Genomic DNA, 20612 nt, shown 5'->3' on the forward strand with positions numbered 1-20612 from the left:
TAGGAATTATTTATAAATATAGTCACAAAAAATAAGTATAAATCAACCCTTTGAATTTTTGAAAGCTCAATACTGAGAATTTCCTGCTTCAGTCACTCTGAAGTGCCACTTGAAAACTCAAAAATGTTATTTATATATTTCTACGTTAGTAGGTATCCAATTCATATGTTGTTTCTTGGCATGAAAATGGTGTTATGTGTTGGAAATATGTCTACTTGACACTTGATAGAAATTTGAATGTCAAGCATGCTTTTATTAATAATACTTACCAGAAGTTTGTATTTTGCTTTTAGAAATGCTTTGGAAATAGAGGTTACTAATATTTTCCTTAAAGCAGTAGAATATTTGAGTTTTTAAAACTTGGTTTCAATTTACTTATGACTTATTGTTCAGAAAACAAGGAGGAATGCCTTCTGGAAAGGCACAGGCAGCTATCTCGTGATATCAGTAGATTGAAAGAAACGTATGAAGCTCTCTTGGCCAGGTTTCCCAATCTTCGATTTGCCTACAGGTAAGAGAGCTAAACATTGAATTCTAACATCATGGTAATAACCAGGACATATTTTTGTATGAAAGTTATTGTAAGCTGCTTTTCCTTAATTGATATTTTTTCCTTAAATGTTTATTGAATGTTTCAGATTTGTAGGCAGGGGAAATTCTTGTGAAGTTTAAGGCTACTAATGCCACTAATCTTAAAACCAAAATGAGGGGAATTTAATCTCAGTTGGAAAGTTCCTTTAAAGTTATTATATCATTAATATTAAATAACTGTAAACATTAACATTTTACAGTTTATTTTACTATATGGTTCTTTTTTCATGGAATACTTAATATATGTATTACAAAGATTAGAACATCAAAGTTATTTTGTTACATTGAAAACATATATACTGAAAGATCTTTCAATTGATTTTAAAACAATAGTCAAGTGTATAGTAGCATACTGTGTAAAAAAAACCAATGTCATACCTTAATTAAAAAAGGCTTTATTACTGAAAAATACTATCAGCTGACAATGCAGGGTTGCCATAAACCTTCAATTTGTAAAAAGCAAAACAACAACAAAAAACAGCAGTATTTGTGAAACACAATAAAAGGTATGCCTGTAGCTGGCTAGTCACTTGAGACATTTGAAATTTTTTTGTTTCATTAAAACTATATGATTCTTGTGCTATCACTTTAATGTATTGTCAGAAAGAGCTCTTGACTACTAAAGTACAACTTTTTCTATTTTCTTATCTAAGATTTATTTTTGTCCACTTTTCTGTTTTAGGGATCCAGAGAAGAACTGGAATAGAAATTGTGTGAAAGGACTTGTAGCTTCACTGATTAGTGTGAAAGATACATCTGCAACCACAGCTTTAGAATTGGTGGCTGGGGACCGACTCTACAACGTTGTAGTAGACACAGAGGTAAATTGATTTTAATGAAAGAAAACCTATAATTGCTGTTTAGCTTGAAAAATCATGTGCTCCTAGTACAACTGGGTACTTTCTTGATGTTTTAAGCTTCTCCTAAGGCTGGATGCTTATCTTTACAGGGTAAAACTATAGAATTAATGACTTTTTTATTATGTTATTGATTATATTTAATTAACTGTATTCTGTTCTTTATTATGACTGAGTAATGCTAACTCAGGAGCCCAGAATGCATATTATCGATCTTAGAATTTTGATTGTTCAGGATAGTGGGCACTCAGCATTTATTTGATTATGGATTCCTAAACTTGCACTCATTACATTTAAATGTTCTCTGTCATTAATATTTTTTTCATTTCTAATGCACAATGTTTTAGGTTACTGGAAAAAAGCTACTAGAAAAGGGGGAATTGAAGCGTAGATACACTATAATTCCACTCAATAAAATTTCAGCCAGATGTATTGCTCCAGAAACTCTGAGGATTGCTCAGAATCTTGTAAGTCTTTTTTATATGCTTTATCTGCATCTTACTTTTTTTTTTTTAATTACAGGACATTAGCTTTGTCCTTTGAAGTAAATTGGGATTTAAATCATATATCAAAGCACAAAATTTTATTGTGATACCATGCTTAAAAAAGTTAAGATACCAAAGAGAATAAGTTGGCTTTTGTTAAATTAGATGGAGAGAGAATAGAAATGTTGGAAGACTAAAATACCCTTTGATATTTTAAAGTTGTAGTATTAAATGTCCTTATTTTATTTTTTAAATTTTTACTGGAGTATAGTTGATTTACAACGTTCTGTTAGTTTTAGGTGTACATCTACGTGATTCAGTTATATATATATATGTGTGTATATATATATATATATATATATATATCCATTACTTTTCAGGTTATTTTCCCGTATAGGTTATTATGGAATATTGAGTAGAGTTTCCTCTGCTATACAGTAGGTCCTTCTTAGTTATCTGTTTTATTTATAGTAGTGTGTATATGTTAATCCCAATCTCCTAATTTATCACTTCCCCTCACGTTTCCCCTTTGGTAACCATAAGTTTGATTTTGAAATCTATGAGTGTTCCTGTTGCTGGTCTCTTAACTTCAAATGCATTTCCCATTTCTTGGCATTTGTACTCTTCTCACAGTTGCTGGTTTTGATATCGTATTTGTATCTGGATGATTTCCAACCTTTACTTTATGTTTGCCTTTCTTGGTGAGCTTTCCCATTTGTGATTTTCTTGCTTCTAGTTGTGGACTCCTTTTTGTCTTTTTTTCCTGCCTAGAGAAGTTCCTTTTGCATTTGTTGTAAAGCTGGTTTGGTGCTGTTAAATTCTCTTAGCTTTGGCTTGTCGGTAAAGCTTTTTTTTTTTTTTTTTTTTTTAAATATCTTTACAATGGTGTGTTAGTTTCTGCTTTATGACAAAGTGAATCAGTTATACATATGTTCCCATATCTCTTCCCTCTTGCGTCTCCCTCCCTCCCACCCTCCCTATCCCACCCTTCTAGGTGGTCACAAAGCACCGAGCTAATCTCCCTGTGCTATGCGGCTGCTTCCCACTAGCTATCTATTTTACGTTTGGTAGTGTATATATCTCCGTGCCACTCTCTCACTTTGTTACAACTTACCCTTCCCCCTCCCCATATCCTCAAGTCCATTCTCTAGTAGGTCTGTGTCTTTATTCCTGTCTTACCCCTAGGTTCTTCAAGACATTTTTTATTTTCCTGGATTCCATATATATGTGTTAGCATATGGTATTTGTCTTTCTCTTCCTGACTTACTTCACTGTATGACACACTCTAGGTCCATCCACGTCACTACAAAAACTCAATTTCGTTTCTTTTTATGGCTGAGTAATATTCCATTGTATATATGTGCCACATCTTCTTTATCGATTCATCCGATGATGGACACTTAGGTTGCTTCCATCTCCTGGCTATTGTAAATAGAGCTGCAATGAACATTTTGGTACATGACTCTTTTTGAATTATGGTTTTCTCAAGGTATATGCCTAGTAGTGGGATTGCTGGGTCATATGGTAGTTCTCTTTGTAGTTTTTTAAGGAACCTCCATACTGTTCTCCATAGTGGCTGTTCCAATTCACATTCCCACCAGCAGTGCAAGAGTGTTCCCTTTTCTCCACACCCTCTCCAGCATTTATTGTTTCTAGATTTTTTGATGATGGCCATTCTGACCGGTGTGAGATGATTTCTCATTGTAGTTTTGATTTGCATTTCTCTAATGATTAATGATGTTGAGCATTCTTTCATGTGTTTGTTGGCAATCTGTATATCTTCTTTGGAGAAATGACTATTTAGGTCTTCTGCCCATTTTTGGATTGGGTTGTTTGTTTTTTTGTTATTGAGCTGCATGAGCAGCTTGTAAATTTTGGAGATTAATCCTTTGTCAGTTGCTTCATTTGCAAATATTTTCTCCCATTCTGAGGGTTGTCTTTTGGTCTTGTTTATGGTTTCCTTTGCCGTGCAAAAGCTTTGAAGTTTCATTAGGTCCCATTTGTTTATTTTTGTCTTTATTTCCATTTCTCTAGGAGGTGGGTCCAAAACGATCTTGCTGTGATTTATGTCATAGAGTATTCTGCCTATGTTTTCCTCTAAGAGTTTGATAGTTTCTGGCCTTGCATTTAGGTCTTTAATCCATTTTGAGTTTATTTTTGTGTATGGTGTTAGGGAGTGTTCTAATCTCATACTTTTACATGTACCTGTCCAGTTTTCCCAGCACCACTTATTGAAGAGGCTGTCCTTTCTCCACTGTACATTCCTGCCTCCTTTATCAAAGATAAGGTGACCATATGTGCGTGGGTTTATCTCTGGGCTTTCTATCCTGTTCCATTGATCTATATTTCTGTTTTTTTGCCAGTACCATACTGTCTTGATTACTGCAGCTTTGTAGTATAGTCTGAAGTCAGGGTGCCTGATTCCTCCAGCTCTGTTTTTCGTTCTCAAGATTGCTTTGGCTATTCGGGGTCTTTTGTGTTTCCATACAAATTGTGAAATCTTTTGTTCTAGTTCTGTGAAAAATGCCATAGGTAGTTTGATAGGGATTGCATTGAATCTGTAGATTGCTTTGGGTAGTAGAGTCATTTAAACAATGTTCATTCTTCCAATCCAAGAACATGGTATATCTCTCCATCTATTTGTATCATCTTTAATTTCTTTCATCAGTGTCTTATAATTTTCTGCATATAGGTCTTTTGTTTCCTTAGGTAGGTTTACTCCTAGATATTTTATTCTTTTTGTTGCAGTGGTAAATGGGAGTGTTTTTTAATTTGACTTTCATATTTTTCATCATTAGTGTATAGGAATGCCAGATATTTCTGTGCATTAATTTTGTATCCTGCTACTTTACCAAATTCATTGATTAGCTCTAGTAGTTTTCTGGTAGCATCTTTAGGATTCTCTATGTATAGTATCATGTCATCTGCAAACAGTGACAGCTTTACTTCTTCCTTTCCAATTTGGATTCCTTTTATTTCCTTTTCTTCTCTGATTGCTGTGACTGAAACTTCCAAAACTATGTTTAATAATAGTGGTGAGAGTGGGCAACCTTGTCTTGTTCCTGATCTTAGTGGAAATGCTTTCAGTTTTTCACCATTGAGGACGATGTTGGCTGTGGGTTTGTCATACATGGCCTTTATTACGTTGAGGAAAGTTCCCTCTATGCCTACGAGGCCAACATCACCCTGATACCAAAACCAGACAAGGATGTCACAAAGAAAGAAAACTACAGGCCAATATCACTGGTGAACATAGGTGCAAAAATCCTCAACAAAATACTAGCAAACAGAATCCAACAGCACATTAAAAGGATCATACACCATGATCAAGTGGGGTTTATTCCAGGAATGCAAGGATTCTTCAATATATGCAAATCAATCAACGTGATACACCATATTAACAAATTGAAGGAGAAAAACCATATGATCATCTCAATAGATGCAGAGAAAGCTTTTGACAAAATTCAACACCCATTTATGATACAAAACCCTGCAGAAAGTCTGTAAAACTTTTGATCTCTGTTGATTGAATCTGAATGAGAGCCCTGCTGGGTAGAGTATTCTTGGTTGTAGGTTTTTCCCTCTCATCACTTTGAATATATCATGCCACTCCCTCTGGCCTGCAGAATTTCTGCTGAAAAATCAGCTGATAACCTTATGGGGGTTCCCTTCTATGTTATTTGTTGCTTTTCCCTTTTTACTTTTAATGTTTTTCTTTGTATCTAATTTTTGCCAATTTGGTTATCATGTGTCTCGGTGTGTTCCTTCTTTGGTTCATCCTGTATTTGATTCTCCTTGCTTCCTATAGTTGAGTGAGTGTTTCCTTTCTCATGTTAGGGAAGTTTTTGGCTACATCTCTTTAAATGTTTTCTCAGACCCTTTCTCTCTTTTCTCCTTCTGGGACCCCTATAATGTGAATGCTGTTGCATTTAATGTTGTCCCAGAGGTCTCTGAGACTGTCCTCATTTTTTCTCATTCTTTTTTCTTCATTCGGTGGCAGTGCCCAGTGTTGTGGTGACTAGAGCCTGCACTGGATATTGGGCGGGTCCTCCACTTTCCTCTGTGGTTGTCACTGCCGTCAGGGGCAGGGTCTGCTCCCTAGTTGTTGGAGTAGAAGCCCCCAGATCTGTTTCTGAGCTGTGTTTCTGATCTGCGGTGTGAGGTAGGCAGGATTTCTCTCCCACTGGGAGAGAAACCACTGAGTATTCCTCCTCTGGAGCTGTTCACCTGTGATTGTGCTCTTGTGTCACCTTCCACCCATTGTGCTGGCTCACAAAGTACACTGCTGTTGGCCCTGCTCTCGTCCCCTCTTAACTGTGGGTTTGCTGGCAGTTGGCCCTGGTGTCTCTAAAGCATTGTTTTCACCAGGCCACCAATGTACATCCACTGAAGTCAGGTGCCAGGACTGCAGCAGTCATGCACATGGAGTTGCTGTGGGACCTATGGAGGCAGCTCAGACTCTGGCCTGGTTCAACTCGCACAAAGCCCACAGCTGCTAAAGCCAGACCTGTCTCAGCTGCAGGAGCACTCGTTGCCTGTTTGGATATTCTGCAGGTGGTAAATTTACAAAGCCGGCAGCAGAGGTGTAAATCCATGGTTCACAAAGCTGCAAAGAGAGATGTCAGCTCTTCTTCCTTAGTCACACGGCCCCTGAGGCTCAGACCTACCAGCCTCTGCTCCTGAGGCTGCCCCTGAGCACATGAGCCTGACCAGGTGGGAGGGGGCCAGGGCAGCGGTCAGGATGTGTGGGCTGCCCAGGCGGGAGCCCCTTGTAATGCCTGCAGCGGCAGGTGCCAGTGCGTGGGGAAAGAGGCTGCTGTGGCGGCTGTGCCTTTCGCACTCTGCTCAACAACAGCGCTTTGCTTCTGTGGTGGCTGGGGCTTCTTCCACGAACATTCCTGGTTGCTCCTGTCCCTTCAGGCTGACTCCATGCAGACAAAAGTGGTCCTCTCTGCAGGTCAGCTCTCCAAACCCCACATTCCAGTGCCCAGCCCCTGTCCATACCACCACACGTGTCTCAGGCTGGGGCGCACAGGACTGTGGCACGGACCATCTGTGTAGGTCTCACTCTGTCCTGCCTGTCACAGACTGGTTGCTGCACTTCCCTGTGAGCCCTCGAAGCTCCCCTTCTGTCCCATCTGATCTCCCCACTGGTGAGGATATCTCCCCAGGTGTGGGAACCTCTCCTCTCCTTCAGCTCCCCTCCAAGGGGTACATGTCCCATCCCACTTCCTCTTTTCTTTTTTATTTCTTTCATCCTACCTGGTTACATGGGGATCTTTCTTGTCCTTTCAGGTGTCTGAGGTCCTCTGCTAGTATTCAGAAGGTGCTCTGTGAGAATTGTTCCATTTGTAGATGTATTCTTGATATATTTGTGGGGAGGTGTGTTCCACGTCACCCTACTCTGCCATCTTCTAGAATGTCTTTAAACCTAAGTCACATGACTATCAGGTGGCATTAAATGTTAAATTTTTGATTTCCAAATAGAATTTTAGAGCTTATAGATAAATACAAGAATTCTTCAGGTTTTCTCATGCCAGGCACACTTAAACTGGCTGCAGTGACAACCGTTATGGAAGGTATCCATCCATCTTGCAGAGATGCTTCTCTATTAGAGCTTTTCTAGATTGCTTACCAACCTATGAACATACAAAGCAGGTAACCAGTATATGCAGTCAGCTGCTGTGGTATATGCAGTATATGCATATATACTTCTCCTTTAGGAAACATGTTAACTTGTAATTTGTGTATATGTTACTACTCCTGTCAAAAGTATATGTGGTATATGTGGTATATGCAGTATATGCAGTATATGCAGATCTAAAGTGGTGTGGTTACTAGTAAATAGATGAGTACAAGGAAATACATTTAAAAGGCTGTAGTGGTTGCATAATATTTGGTAAAAACATGAAGCCAATCATAAGATTCAGCAGTGATATCAGTTATTGAACAGGCATTCCAAGTGCATGAGTTGAAAAGAAAATACTATGAAACCTGAAAATGCATGTATAATTAAGATACTAAATGGATAGTCAGTATATTTCTTGAAATTGAGACACCTTCAATGAAAATTGTTTACTATCAGAAGAAGAAAGATGAGTACAGAGTAATTGAAAGGTGGTATTTTTGGTTAGTATTTACATCCTTTACTTAAAAAAATCACCTTAGGGTCTAGAAGGTTTTGGAAGTTATTTTAGTCCTGTGTCAAGTTCCAGTGTTAGAAGTCAATTGGGGTTTTAAGTAACAACTAAAACACTTCTACCCAGATCCCTCAGCCAGACCCACTTAATGGTAACTGCTATGTCAGAGGACACTGCTGAACATATGTTACATAGATCTGCCTTCATTATGATTTCTGCTACTACTAAGCTCCATAAAGTATGCTAAGTTGTTCTAAAAATGTGGGCAGAGGTAGACATTATAAACAAAGGTTGAGAAAAGACAGTTGGATCAAAATAAAAGATTGAGGGATTTAAAAAAGATTTTTTTTTACTCAATTATTGTTTTTATTTCTGTAACTAGCAGGTGGTTGCCTTAGCATGTTTTATTTGAATGAAAAAGTATTCACTTTGGAACAACCAAGTTAATAATTGAAGTAAAACATTTTATGTAATTGTGTTGATCCAGAAATTGATGTACTTTAATTAAGAAAGGATGTTCACTAGAGGGGTGGGATAGGGAGGGTGGGAGGGAGGGGGAGACGCAAGAGGGAAGAGATATAGGGACATATGTATACGTATAACTGATTCACTTTGTTATAAAGCAGAAACTAACACCATTGTAAAGCAATTATACTCCAATAAAGATGTTAAAAAAAATTTTTCTAAAATAATCCACTTTGAATTTAGAAACTTGGTAGTGGCTTCTGCTTGATTGAAACTCTCATAATGATTGGTATTCTAGCTAAATATTTTACTTAGATTTTTCAGTGTTTAAACTTAGAATTGTTTTTTTCTAAAAGTGTTGAGTTTTCTATAGCATTTTAGAAAATTCAAAAGGAGTTGTAGTGCTGGATAGGTATTCAGTTTCTGTTGTGGCAGTTCTTACTATTTTATAAAATAATATTTGAAAGGAAAGGAGTAATATGTATCACGACATAACTGTTTTCCCCTAGGTTGGCCCTAATAATGTTCGTGTGGCTCTTTCCCTGGTTGAATACAAACCAGAACTTCAGAAAGCAATGGAATTTGTCTTTGGAACAACATTTGTTTGTGACAATATGGATAATGCAAAAAAGGTAGCTTTCGATAAAAGGATAATGACTAGAACCGTGACTCTAGGAGGTGATGTATTTGATCCTCACGGGACGTTGAGTGGAGGTAGGTTTTATATCATTTTGTCCTCACAATTCTGTGTGGTAAATAGGATGGGGGCTTTTTTTTTTAAACAGGAAATATTGGGCTTGGAATGACTTAATCCAGTGTTTTATTCCTAATCAAAGGATCGAGTTTTCTTTTGAATACCTACTTTGTGACAGGTGCTTAATATTAATTGAGAAATTATACACTGTCATTGTCCTGAAGGAACTCATAGGCTAGTAATCAGTCCTATAGCTTTTCTTATTCATCTTAAGTCTATTCATGTTTATTTTCTCTTGCTTTTTGTCTTATTAAGATATTCTAGTCACTGGGATATGAAGTCTTTTTAGTCAGAACATTTGTAGCTTAACTACCCACTTCTCCTTTAGGAAACATGTTAACTTGTAATTTGTGTATATGTTACTGCTCCTGTCAAAAGTAAAACAAAAAATTAAATCTGCCTGAATGCCTTAAGTAAGGAATTCTTAGATAATGACCATATATTTCTTGTTCTAATATTTGCAACACTGAGTTTCCAGATCTGTGTCAAGTGACCATGTAATAAATAACAAACACTAAATAGTAGTTACTGTGTACTGGGCAGTGTTGTAAGACTGTACTGTCCAATACAGTAGCTACTAGCCACATGTGGCTCTTTACACCAAAATAAGATAATTAAAATTAAATAAAATTAAAATAATTTCCTTAATTGCACTAGTCATATTTCAAGGGCTCAGTAACCACAAGTGGTTAGTGGGTAATTGGACAGTGCAAATATAGAACATTTCTATCATTCTGTAAAGCCCTATTCTAAGGACTTTAAATGATTAGCTTATTTAATCCTTATAGCAACCATAAGGTAGACATTACTATCATCTCCATTATACAGTTTTAGAAACTAAGGTATAGAGTGATTAAGTAACTTGCTGGTAAGTGGCAGAGCTCAGAATTTGAACTCAGGTGGTCTGATTACAGAGTTTGTGCTTTTAACCAAACCAAGAGACTTGGATGCCTCTTGAGATATCAAGTGTCTTAATTTCTTTCTAGGCCAAGAAAACAGCCAATATAATGAATTCCATGATAAAGTATCAAGTTCCCCAGTGTACAAGATGACTAGCATCTGCAATTGGAAGATAGAGACCAAATATTTTTAAATATCTAAAATAGAAGAAACATTTTAGATTTCATTGAATTGGAGGTTCTTAAAATTCCTGCTTAAGAGATAGCAAATATGTAACCCCATATCTATAAACAAAGTGCTCACAATAGCATTGCTAATTGACCTTTGCATCCTCCCATCAAACCTAGAGTTTTCTTGCCAACCTAACACCTCAGCCTGTTACTGCCAGTTATAGTGCACGTAAGGTGAAACCAGGTTACACTGCTACATCGAGTTTAGACCACATTATGATGTGGTAATAAACAGCTCCCAAATCTCAGTAGCTTACAAGTTTATTCCATAATTATGCTACATTATCTGTGGGTCACTTGTCTCTGCTCCCTGTTATTCTCATTATGGGACCCAGGCTGACTGAGAAGTAAGTCCCTTTTTTGAACATACTTTTCTCATGGGAAGGGAAGGGGAAAACATGGTAAATTATGTGCTGCCTCTTAAAGCTTCCTTTCAGAAGAGGTACATTTCCCACTGATTGGCTAGAGCAAAGCACATGGCTAAGCCTTATGACAGTAGAGAGGGAAATGGGCCTGGGAGGGATGGGCCCAGACGGCAAGGGCAATGATTATTTTGAGTAAATAATCCACCACATCTACTTAGAAGTATTTGTTATCAAGAATGTATGCCCTACGATTCAAATGATGAAGTGAATTCTGTAGCTTCATAAACTTACTAAAGATTGGCTGTTGAATTATTTCAAGTATAATTCTCTCAGAAAAGTTTTTATTGCTTACTAAATACATGGTAACTTGGTGTCAAAGGCCTGTTTCAATTTGCCTCTGTCAGGTGCCCGATCCCAGGCAGCTTCTATTTTAACCAAGTTTCAAGAACTCAAAGATGTTCAAGATGAGCTGAGAATCAAGGAGAATGAGCTACAGGCTCTAGAAAAGGAATTAGCAGGTCTTAAAAACACTGCTGAAAAGTAAGACTTTGGTTGGATTAAGCTGTATTTAAAAATTTTCTTGGTCAAAGATTTGCATGGTAGAAGATGAAAGAAAATTTTATTTAAAGAAATACTTCTGACTTTTAAATAATAACCTTGGTATTATTGAATAAGTTGTGAATTGATAACTTGTTTATCAGGTTTTTTTAATATAAATAGTGTCTTTAAGAAATTGGGGAAAGCTAATTAAAAGAAGGAAAGAAAAATCAGCCAAATATTCCCCTTTTTCTGCTGAGATACACTCTGTTAACATTCTGCTGGGATTAGTGAGGAAATCCATAGATACTCTAGAGGTTGATGCCAGAGGATACTTGAGTCCTTGATTTGAAATGATGTAATATTATAGCATCAATCAGGTGACCTCACTAAGTTTTGCAGCATTATGGCTGTCCTGTACATGTTGAAGATCTCTAAGTTTACTATGGAGAAGTTAAACAAGTTATGTCAAAAGTCACTGCTAGAATTAAAGTGTTTACTTACAGTGTATTTTCTGTGTGGGTGTGGATATAGGTATGTATGCGTACTTTTCAACATTACTTCTGTTTGTGTATGATGCATATTTTGTGTATGACACAATATGCATATGGCATTTTTTTTTTCAAAATTGGTACCATGCTATTTAATGTAACCTTTTTTTGTCACTTAACATTATTTACTGTTGTTTGCCTCATGCCAAGTACTCTTCGAGGAGCTGGGAATATAGCAGGGAGTCAAACAGATATATCTCTTCATCTTGTTTTGATATGTGTAGCTGGGGCAACAGACAATATAAAAAGTTAAACTGGTAAAATGTATGTTAGATAATGCTAAGTTCTAAGAAGAAAAAAGTAAAATAGTAAAGGAGATATGAACTATCCAGGGCAAAGAAAGAGGTGTTGAAATATTATATGGGGTGGGCAGGGAAAGCCTTACTGAGAAGAAGACTGTTGAATAAATACCAGAATGATGTGAGTGAACTCGCCATGTGGTTATCCAGGAGAACAGTCCTTACTTGCTATAAAAGCTTCAGGAGTATAAATGCCACAGACTTACTAAGTACAGTATTTGAGAGCTTAATTGTAATTTTTTTCTAGTCACTCTGAAGATGGCAAATGGGAACTGAGATAAAATTAAAATAAAACATTTTATTTAGAATTCACAATACTGAATAAAGCTTTAAAAAAAAGAGAGCGAGAGAGATAAAAACCTTGAAATGAGAGACTTTCCTGGTTCGAGCCCTGGTCTGGGAAGATCCCACATGCCTCAGAGCAAATAAGCCAGTGCGCCACGACTATTGAGCCTGTGCTTTAGAGCCCGTGAGCCACAACTACTGAATCCTACACACCTAGAGCCCATGCTCTGCAACAAGAGAAGCCACCACAGTGAGAAGCCCACACACTGCAATGAAGAGTAGCCCCCGCTCGCCTCAACTAGAGAAAACCCATGTGCAGCAACGAAGACCCAACGCAGCCCAAAATAAATTAATTAATTTAAAAAAACTTGAAGTGATCTTTTTTTTTTTTTGGTAAACTTTTGGCATTCATCTTCTGAAATCACCAAAACTTAGAATGGTACCAAGACTTCTTTGGGACACAATATTATATGGAAGAGATTGCTACAGCAAGTCAAAGTGGCCATTTGAAGATGTAAATTGTATCAAAATGCCCACTTTCAAACATTATATACATGTAAAGTCTGCCTTTTACCTTCATTACCATACCTTAACCATAAAGTGAATGAACTTTTTCTGTGAGAAAGATACAAAAAGATTTCTTTGATATGTGGAAGCTCTGTCAAGGCAATGAGTTTGTTGTCACATTTGGCTTGGAACTGTTAACTTTGTTGAGCAGTACTGGATCATTTATTCTGCAGAGTTGTCTTGTAGACTAATTGTGGCCCAGAGGTTAAGGAAGAGAAATAGATTTGGAAAAATGAGAGTGGAAGGGTCAACTAAAGCCATTCTTTCATAGATCATATCAGGAAAATAGCTTATATCTTTTTTCACATTTCTACACTTTACATTTTTAAATGAGTTGGAAAATGACTCAAGTTAAAATTATGCTGTCAAGTAGTCTCAGACAAGAATACTCAAGGGAGTACTTATGCTTTATAAGTTGCTTCCTTACTTTTTCCTCAAACCTCATGAATTTCTAGTGACAAGCAACCTTTGAATTTACTGTAATTTAAAATTTCACTGCAGCTGAATTAGCGAAATACCTTCCAAAGAAATAACTTGAAGCATCCAGAACTGGGGGAGAATTACAGGGTTTGCAAAAAAAGTGCTTTGCAAATGTTTAAGTTCAGTACTGTGCCATTTTAAACTACCAGTTTCCTTACAAAATGTAGGGAACAATATTATTTTTTTAACATTTGAAACTAGGGATTAATAGATAACAAAATTTTTGAAATATTATATAATTGTTATGTATTCTATTTCTGTGATGGGGAGCTGTTATGGAGTTTTTCTTTTTGATAAGGATCAGTGGGAGGAGTTATTTTTAAGGAAGCCTATTTATTCAAAGATTATTAGTATTTTCTAAAATTAAGAATATTTCTCTGGATAGTTACAATTGGTCTTGGTCATTTAGGGTTGTTTACCTTCAGTAACCAAGTCAAACGAGTTTAATTGATGCCGCAGAAATGCGGAAGTTATCAAAATGAGTCTTGTAACCAGTGGCATCTTATATTATGTTGTATGAGTTTGTTTTGGGTAAGAGCCTGTTATTTAAAAGCATGTCTCTAACATCAGAAAAACTTGTTATTTATTATAAACTTCTCTTTCTTAAGGTATCGCCAACTAAAACAGCAGTGGGAGATGAAAACTGAGGAGGCAGATTTATTACAAACCAAGCTTCAGCAAAGCTCATATCACAAGCAACAAGAAGAATTAGATGCTCTTAAAAAAATCATTGGTAAGACAAAAACATTCTGTGCTAATCTGTTTCTACTGATAGCCTTACTTTCGGTATTTAGCAGCTCTTGTGCTTATTATATATTTATCTGCATTAATTACTTTAAATATTTTAATTTTAAAAAATATTTTTCAATTTAAATATTTTAATAATTTTCTATTAATTTGCCCTTTTTTTATTGGGTTGCTCATAGCTTGTTTTTATTGTACTCATACATAAGAGTCCTGATTTTTTCTTATAGGTCACCACATTACAAATATCTTTTTTGTTATGTGCTTGTCTTTTAGTTTTATGTTTATAGTATTTTTGTTATACAGAATTTTTTAATGTGTAATTCAATTTATAGCTGCCTCTGTCCCAAATTTTAAGAACCTATATTATACCTTTAATCAGAATTTAATTGTATATGGTAGTTTTAAATTTGTCTTGTTCCTTAGGACAATATTCACAGGCCTATTTCCCTCACTAGTATTTTCATTCTTTTTTTTTTCTCTTTTACAAAACTAAAAATTCATCTATTTCACTCACCTCCCCCACCCCTGCCTCTAGCAACCACCAATCTTTTCTTTGTATCTACAAGCTAGGGTATTTAAGAGTCCACGTATAAGTGAGATCATATGATATTTATCTTTCTCTGACTTACTTCACTTAGCATAATGCCCTTAAGGTCCATCCATGTTATTGCGAATGGTAGAATTTCCTTTTTTTTTTTTTTTATGGCTGAATAATATTCTGTTGTATGTATATACCACAGTTTCTTTGTCCATTCATCCATCAGTGGACTATTAGGTTGTTTCCATGTCTTGGCTGCTGTAAATAATGCAGCAGTGAACATGGGGGTGCAGATATCTTTTCAAGTTAGTGTCTTTGGTTTCTTCAGACCAATACTCAGAAGTGGAAAGTTGGATCATACAATAGTTCTATCTTTAATTTTTTGAAGAACCTCCATACTGTTTTCCATAGTGTCTGCACCAATTTACAATCCCACCAGCAGTGTACAAGTGTGCTCTTTCTTCACATTCTTGCTAACACTTGATATTTCTTGTCTTTTTGATAATAGCCATTCTAATGGTCAAAGTGATATCTCATTGTGGTTTTGATGAGCATTTCCCTGGTGATTAGTATTGAACATCTTTTTATGTACCTGTTGGCCGTCTGTATGTCTTCTGTGGAAAATGTGTATTCAGGTCCTCTGCCTATTTTTGGATTTGGTTGTTTTTTTCTGTTGAGTTGTATGAGTTAATATATTTTAGATATTAACCCCTTATCAGATATATAATTTACAAATATTTTCTCCTATTCAGTAGTTTGCCTTTTAGTTTTGTTGATGGTTTCCTTTGCTGTGCAGAAGCTTTTTATTTTGATATGTAGTCCCACTTGTTCATTTTTGCTTTTGGTGTCAAATCCAAAAAATCATCAAAACCTATGTCAAGGAGCTTACCACCTGTGTTTTCTTCTAGGAGTTTCATGGTTGCAGGTCTTATGTTCAAGTCTTTAATCCATTTTGAGTTAATTTTTATGTATGGTCTTAGTGGTCCAGTTTCATTCTTTTGCAAGTCCAGTTTCCTTCCACCATTTATAAAAGAGACTGTCTTTTCCCCATTGTATATTCTTGACTCCTCTGTCATAAATTAATCGACCATGTATGTGTGGTTTTATTTTTGGGTTCTCTATTCAGTAGTTCCATTGATCTGTCTGTTATTAATATCAATACTATACTGTTTTGATTACTCTAGCTTTGTAATAAAGTTTGAAAACAGGGAGTATGATTCCTCCAGCTTTGTTGTTCTTTTTCAAGATTGCTTTGGCTGTTTAGGGTCTTTTGTGGTTCCATACAAATTTTAGGATTGTTTATTTCTGTGAAAAATGCCATTGAAATTTTGACAGGAATTGACTTGAATCTGTAGATTGCTTTGGGTAGTATGGACATTTTAACAATATTCTTCCAATCCGTGAGCACAGAATATCTTTCCATTTATTTTGGTCTTCAATTTCTTTCATCAGTGTTTCCTAGTTTTCAGTGTACATGTCCTTCACCTCCTTAGTTAAATTTATTTTTAGGTATTTTCTTTTTGATGCAATTGTAAATGGGATTGTATAGAAACACAACAGATTTTTTATATATTGATTTTGTATTCTACAACTTTGCTGAATTTGCTTATTATTTCTAACAGTTTTTTGGTGGAGTCTTTAGGGTTTTCTATTTATAATATTTCTGCAAATAGTGACAGTTTTACTTTTTCCTTTCCAGTTTAGATGCATTTCTTTTTCTTTCCCAATTGCTATAGGACTTCCAACACTATGTCAAATGAAAGTGGAGAGTAGGCAAGGATCCTTATCTTCTTCCTGATCTTAGAGGAAAAGCCTTCAGCTTTTTACCATTGAGTGTGATGTTAGCTGTGAGCTTGTCATGTATAGCCTTTATCATGTTAAGGTATGTTCTCTCTGTACTCACTTTATTGTGAGTTTTTATCATAAATAGATGTTGAATTTTCTCAGATGCTTTTTCTGCTATTAAGATGACCATGACTTTATCCTTCATTTGTTAATATTATGTATCACATTGACTGATTTGCAGATGTTGAACCATACTTGTATCCCTGGAATAAATCCTACTTGGTCATGGTGTATGATCCTTTTAATGTATTGTTGAATTCAGTTTGCTAAAATTTTGTTGAGAATTTTTGCATTTGTGTTCATCAGGAATAATAGCCTGTAATTTTCTTTTCTTGTGGCGTCCTTGTCTGGTTTTGATATCAGGATGATGCTGGCCTCACAAAATGAGTTTGGAACAATTTCTTCCTTGTCTGCTTTTTGGAAGAATTTGAGAAGGAAGGATTGGTATTAATTCTTCTTTGAATGTTTGTTAGAATTCACCAGTAAAGCCGTCCAATCCTGGACTTTTGTTTGTTGGGAGGTTTTTGATTACTTACTAAATCTCCTTATAATCTCTTTTCAGATTTTGTTTCATCATGATTCAATCTTGATAGGTTGTCTTTTCTAGTAATTTATTTTTTCTAGATTGTCTGGTTTGTTGGTGTAAAATTGTTCATAGTAACCTTTTATGATTCTTTATATTACTGTGGTATCAGTTGTAACATCTCATCTTTTATTTCTGACTCTGAGTCTTTTTTTCCTTAGGTCTAGCTAAAACTTTGGCAGTTTTGAAGAACTAGCTCTTAGTTTCATTAATTTTTTTTTCTATTTCTTTTTAGTCTCAATTTCATTTATTTCCACACTGATCTTTGTTATTTTCTTCCTTCTGCTAACTTTGGGCTTTGTTTGTTTTCCTTTTTGATGCAGTTGTAAATGGGATTATTTAGTGTATAGAAACACAACAGATTTTTGGTGTAAAGCTGTTTGAGATTTTTCTTGTTTCTTGAGGTAGGCATTTATGGCTATGAACTTTGCTATGAACTTCACTCATAGCTAGAACTGATTTTGCTACATATGATGTAAGTTTTGGTATGTTGTATTTCCATTTTCATTTGTGACAAAGTATTTTTTTATTTCTCTTTTGATTTCTTGGAATGACATTTCTACAATGAAAAGTAGTATAGGAAATTGTCTAATCATGGCTTTTAGGGTTATATTTGTACCTAGGTCCTAACGCTTAACAGCGTATGTCAGTTGTGACCATAACATGCTCATTCTATCTTACTTTTTTATTTTTAAATTTATAAATTTAGAGGTAATATGTTTACTATGCTTCATCCTAGACATGTTCTCACAGTGCTTCTCTATAATAAGAGATTCCTTGAATAAAAATAAAGGAGCAAGGAACACTAAGTAAGCTTGCTTATGAAGTAAACTGTAAGCTTTCTTTTTTTTTTACTTTATTGGAGTATAATTGCTTCACAATTATATGTATGTTAGTTTCTGCTTTATAACAAAGTGTATCAGTTATACATATACATCTGTTCCCATATCCCTTACCTCTTGCATCTCCCTCCCTCCCACCCTCCTTATCCCACCACCCCAGGCCGTCACAGAGCACCAATCTGATCTCCCTGTGCTATGCGGCTGCTTCCCACTAGCTATCTACCTTATGTTTGGTAGTGTATATATGTCCATGCCTCTCTCTTGCTTTGTCCCAGCTTACCCTTCCCCCTCCCCATATCCTCAAGTCCATTCTCAAGTAGGTCTGTGTCTTTATTCCTGTTTTACTCCTAGGTTCTTCATGACATTTTTTTTTCTTAAATTCTATATATATGTGTTAGCATACAGTATTTGTCTTTCTCTTTCTGACTTACTTCACTCTGTATGACAGACTCTAGGTCTATCCACCTCATTACAAATAGCTCAATTTCATTTCTTTTTATGGCTGAGTAATATTCCATTGTATATACGTGCCACATCTTTATTCATTCATCGGATGATGTACACTTAGGTTGTTTCCATCTCCGGGCTATTGTAAATCGAGCTGCAATGAACATTTTGGTACATGACTGTTTTTGAATTATGGTTTTCTCAGGGTATATGCCTAGTAGTGGGATTGCTGGGTCATATGGTAGTTCTATTTGTAGTTTTTTGAGGAACCTCCATACTGTTCTCCATAGTGGCTGTACCAATTCACGTTCCCACCAGCAGTGCAAGTGTTCCCTTTTCTCCACACCCTCTCCAGCATTTATTGTTTCTAGATATTTTTGATTATGGCCATTCTGACTGGTGTGAGATGATATCTCATTGTAGTTTTGATTTGCCTTTCTCTAATGATTAATGATGTTGAGCATTCTTTCATGTGTTTGTTGGCAGTCTGTATATCTTCTTTGGAGAAATGTCTATTTAGGTCTTCTCCCCATTCTTGGATTGGGTTGTTTGTTTTTTTGTTATTGAGCTGCTTATAAATTTTGGAGATTAATCCTTTGTCAGTTGCTTCATTTGCAAATATTTTCTCCCATTCTGAGGGTTGTCTTTTGGTCTTGTTTATGGTTTCCTTTGCTGTGCAAAAGCTTTGAAGTTTCATTAGGTCCCATTTGTTTATTTTTGTTTTTATTTCCATTTCTTTAGGAGGTGGGTCAAAAAGGATCTTGCTGTGTAAGCTTTCTTTTAACTAAAATAAAAAGAAAATACCATAGTTAGTTACACACTCAGTTCTGATGTTAGGAAGCATACAGTCATATAAAAAAAAAGATGGTCTGTGATCTTTTTATAAGTTAAGTTGTAGGTAAAGTTTATGTTACTCAATTTCATGTGATTGGAAATAATTTCTTTACAGATCATTAGATATTTCAAGTATGGCTTTTAGGCATGATCTGTGTTTCAATATACCATTTCTAGAATAAGGTTAGAACAGTTGATTTTTTTTTAAACTCTTGGCTCCAACTTTCCATACCTTTTCTTCTATTAAAAGTTGAATTTGTAAGCCATTAATATCTATACCTGTTAATAGTTGTTGGAAGACCTCACATAGGCATATTTATCTGCTTTATGATGTAGAGGAAAGTGAGGAGACCTTAAAAAACACCAAAGAAATTCAAAAAAAAGCAGAAGAAAAATATGAAGTATTGGAGAATAAAATGAAAAACGCAGAAGCTGAAAGAGAGAGAGAACTGAAGGATGCACAGAAAAAACTAGATTGTGCCAAAACTAAGGCAGATGCTTCTACCAAGAAAATGAAAGAAAAACAACAGGTAATAACTTTGTTTTGAAATGGAACTAATCTTTTAACCTCAGAATAGAACTGAAGGTGGTAGAGCACCACTGGTTGGCCTTGGCCTTATTCATCGGTATTTATCACAAAATCCAAAAGTGAGATGTACTTCTTTAGGAGACACATTACACATCTTACGAGTCACATTAAAATATGCTTTACTCAAACCCTGGAATTAAGTGTTATGTAATTTTGAATAGGGGTTGCATTGGCTTGCTAATTTTGGAGAAAGAGCAAAGTTGCCTTTTGGTAAATGTTTCATTCAAGAGTGGAACAAAGCTTATATCATGTACGCAGAGCTGTGTCGTATCAGAGATTCACTGTTGACATTTCTGTTTGATCATCTTTGTGAACATACATACACTGTGAAAGAATGATGTAAGACCAGGCATGTTATATATACAAAGTGCTATTCGATCATAGACTGGTGATATCTGATTATATCTTTTGGATAGTGCCAAGGCTGGAATTTGACCTGCGTTTTTCTGTCTACAGAGGCTGTGCTCAATCACTATTCTGTACAGTTTCACTTAAGTCTAACTTTTGTTCATAGTTTTTTTGTTTGTTTTTTAACCCACTTTATGATTCTTTCATAGCTTGCACAGTATTTTCTAAAGAACTAAAGGCTATAATGGGAAAGAAGAAAGTTAAGAAACTAATTTTTTTGTCACTGAATAATTGTTTTTAAAAGGCTTTACCTCTGTTAATTTATCTGCTATT

General features: G+C 35.6%; 1 protein-coding gene across 4 annotated transcripts in view; it reads left to right on the plus strand.

Annotated features, from left to right (window-relative positions):
- The window catches only part of SMC2 (structural maintenance of chromosomes 2), a 55253-nt gene that overhangs the window by 15771 nt on the left and 18870 nt on the right, over positions 1-20612 (plus strand). For all 4 annotated transcript variants that reach the window (XM_082610982.1, XM_082610980.1, XM_082610981.1 and 1 more), the window contains 7 exons: positions 394-511; positions 1274-1412; positions 1796-1915; positions 9048-9252; positions 11192-11327; positions 14115-14239; positions 19679-19872. In XM_082610982.1, coding sequence (XP_082467108.1) covers positions 394-511; positions 1274-1412; positions 1796-1915; positions 9048-9252; positions 11192-11327; positions 14115-14239; positions 19679-19872 — 1037 coding nt within the window. The remainder of the gene's footprint in view (positions 1-393; positions 512-1273; positions 1413-1795; positions 1916-9047; positions 9253-11191; positions 11328-14114; positions 14240-19678; positions 19873-20612) is intronic.

The sequence above is a fragment of the Mesoplodon mirus genome (genome assembly GCF_964341445.2).
Source record: "Mesoplodon mirus genome assembly, chromosome: 1".
Taxonomy (NCBI): domain Eukaryota; kingdom Metazoa; phylum Chordata; class Mammalia; order Artiodactyla; family Ziphiidae; genus Mesoplodon; species Mesoplodon mirus.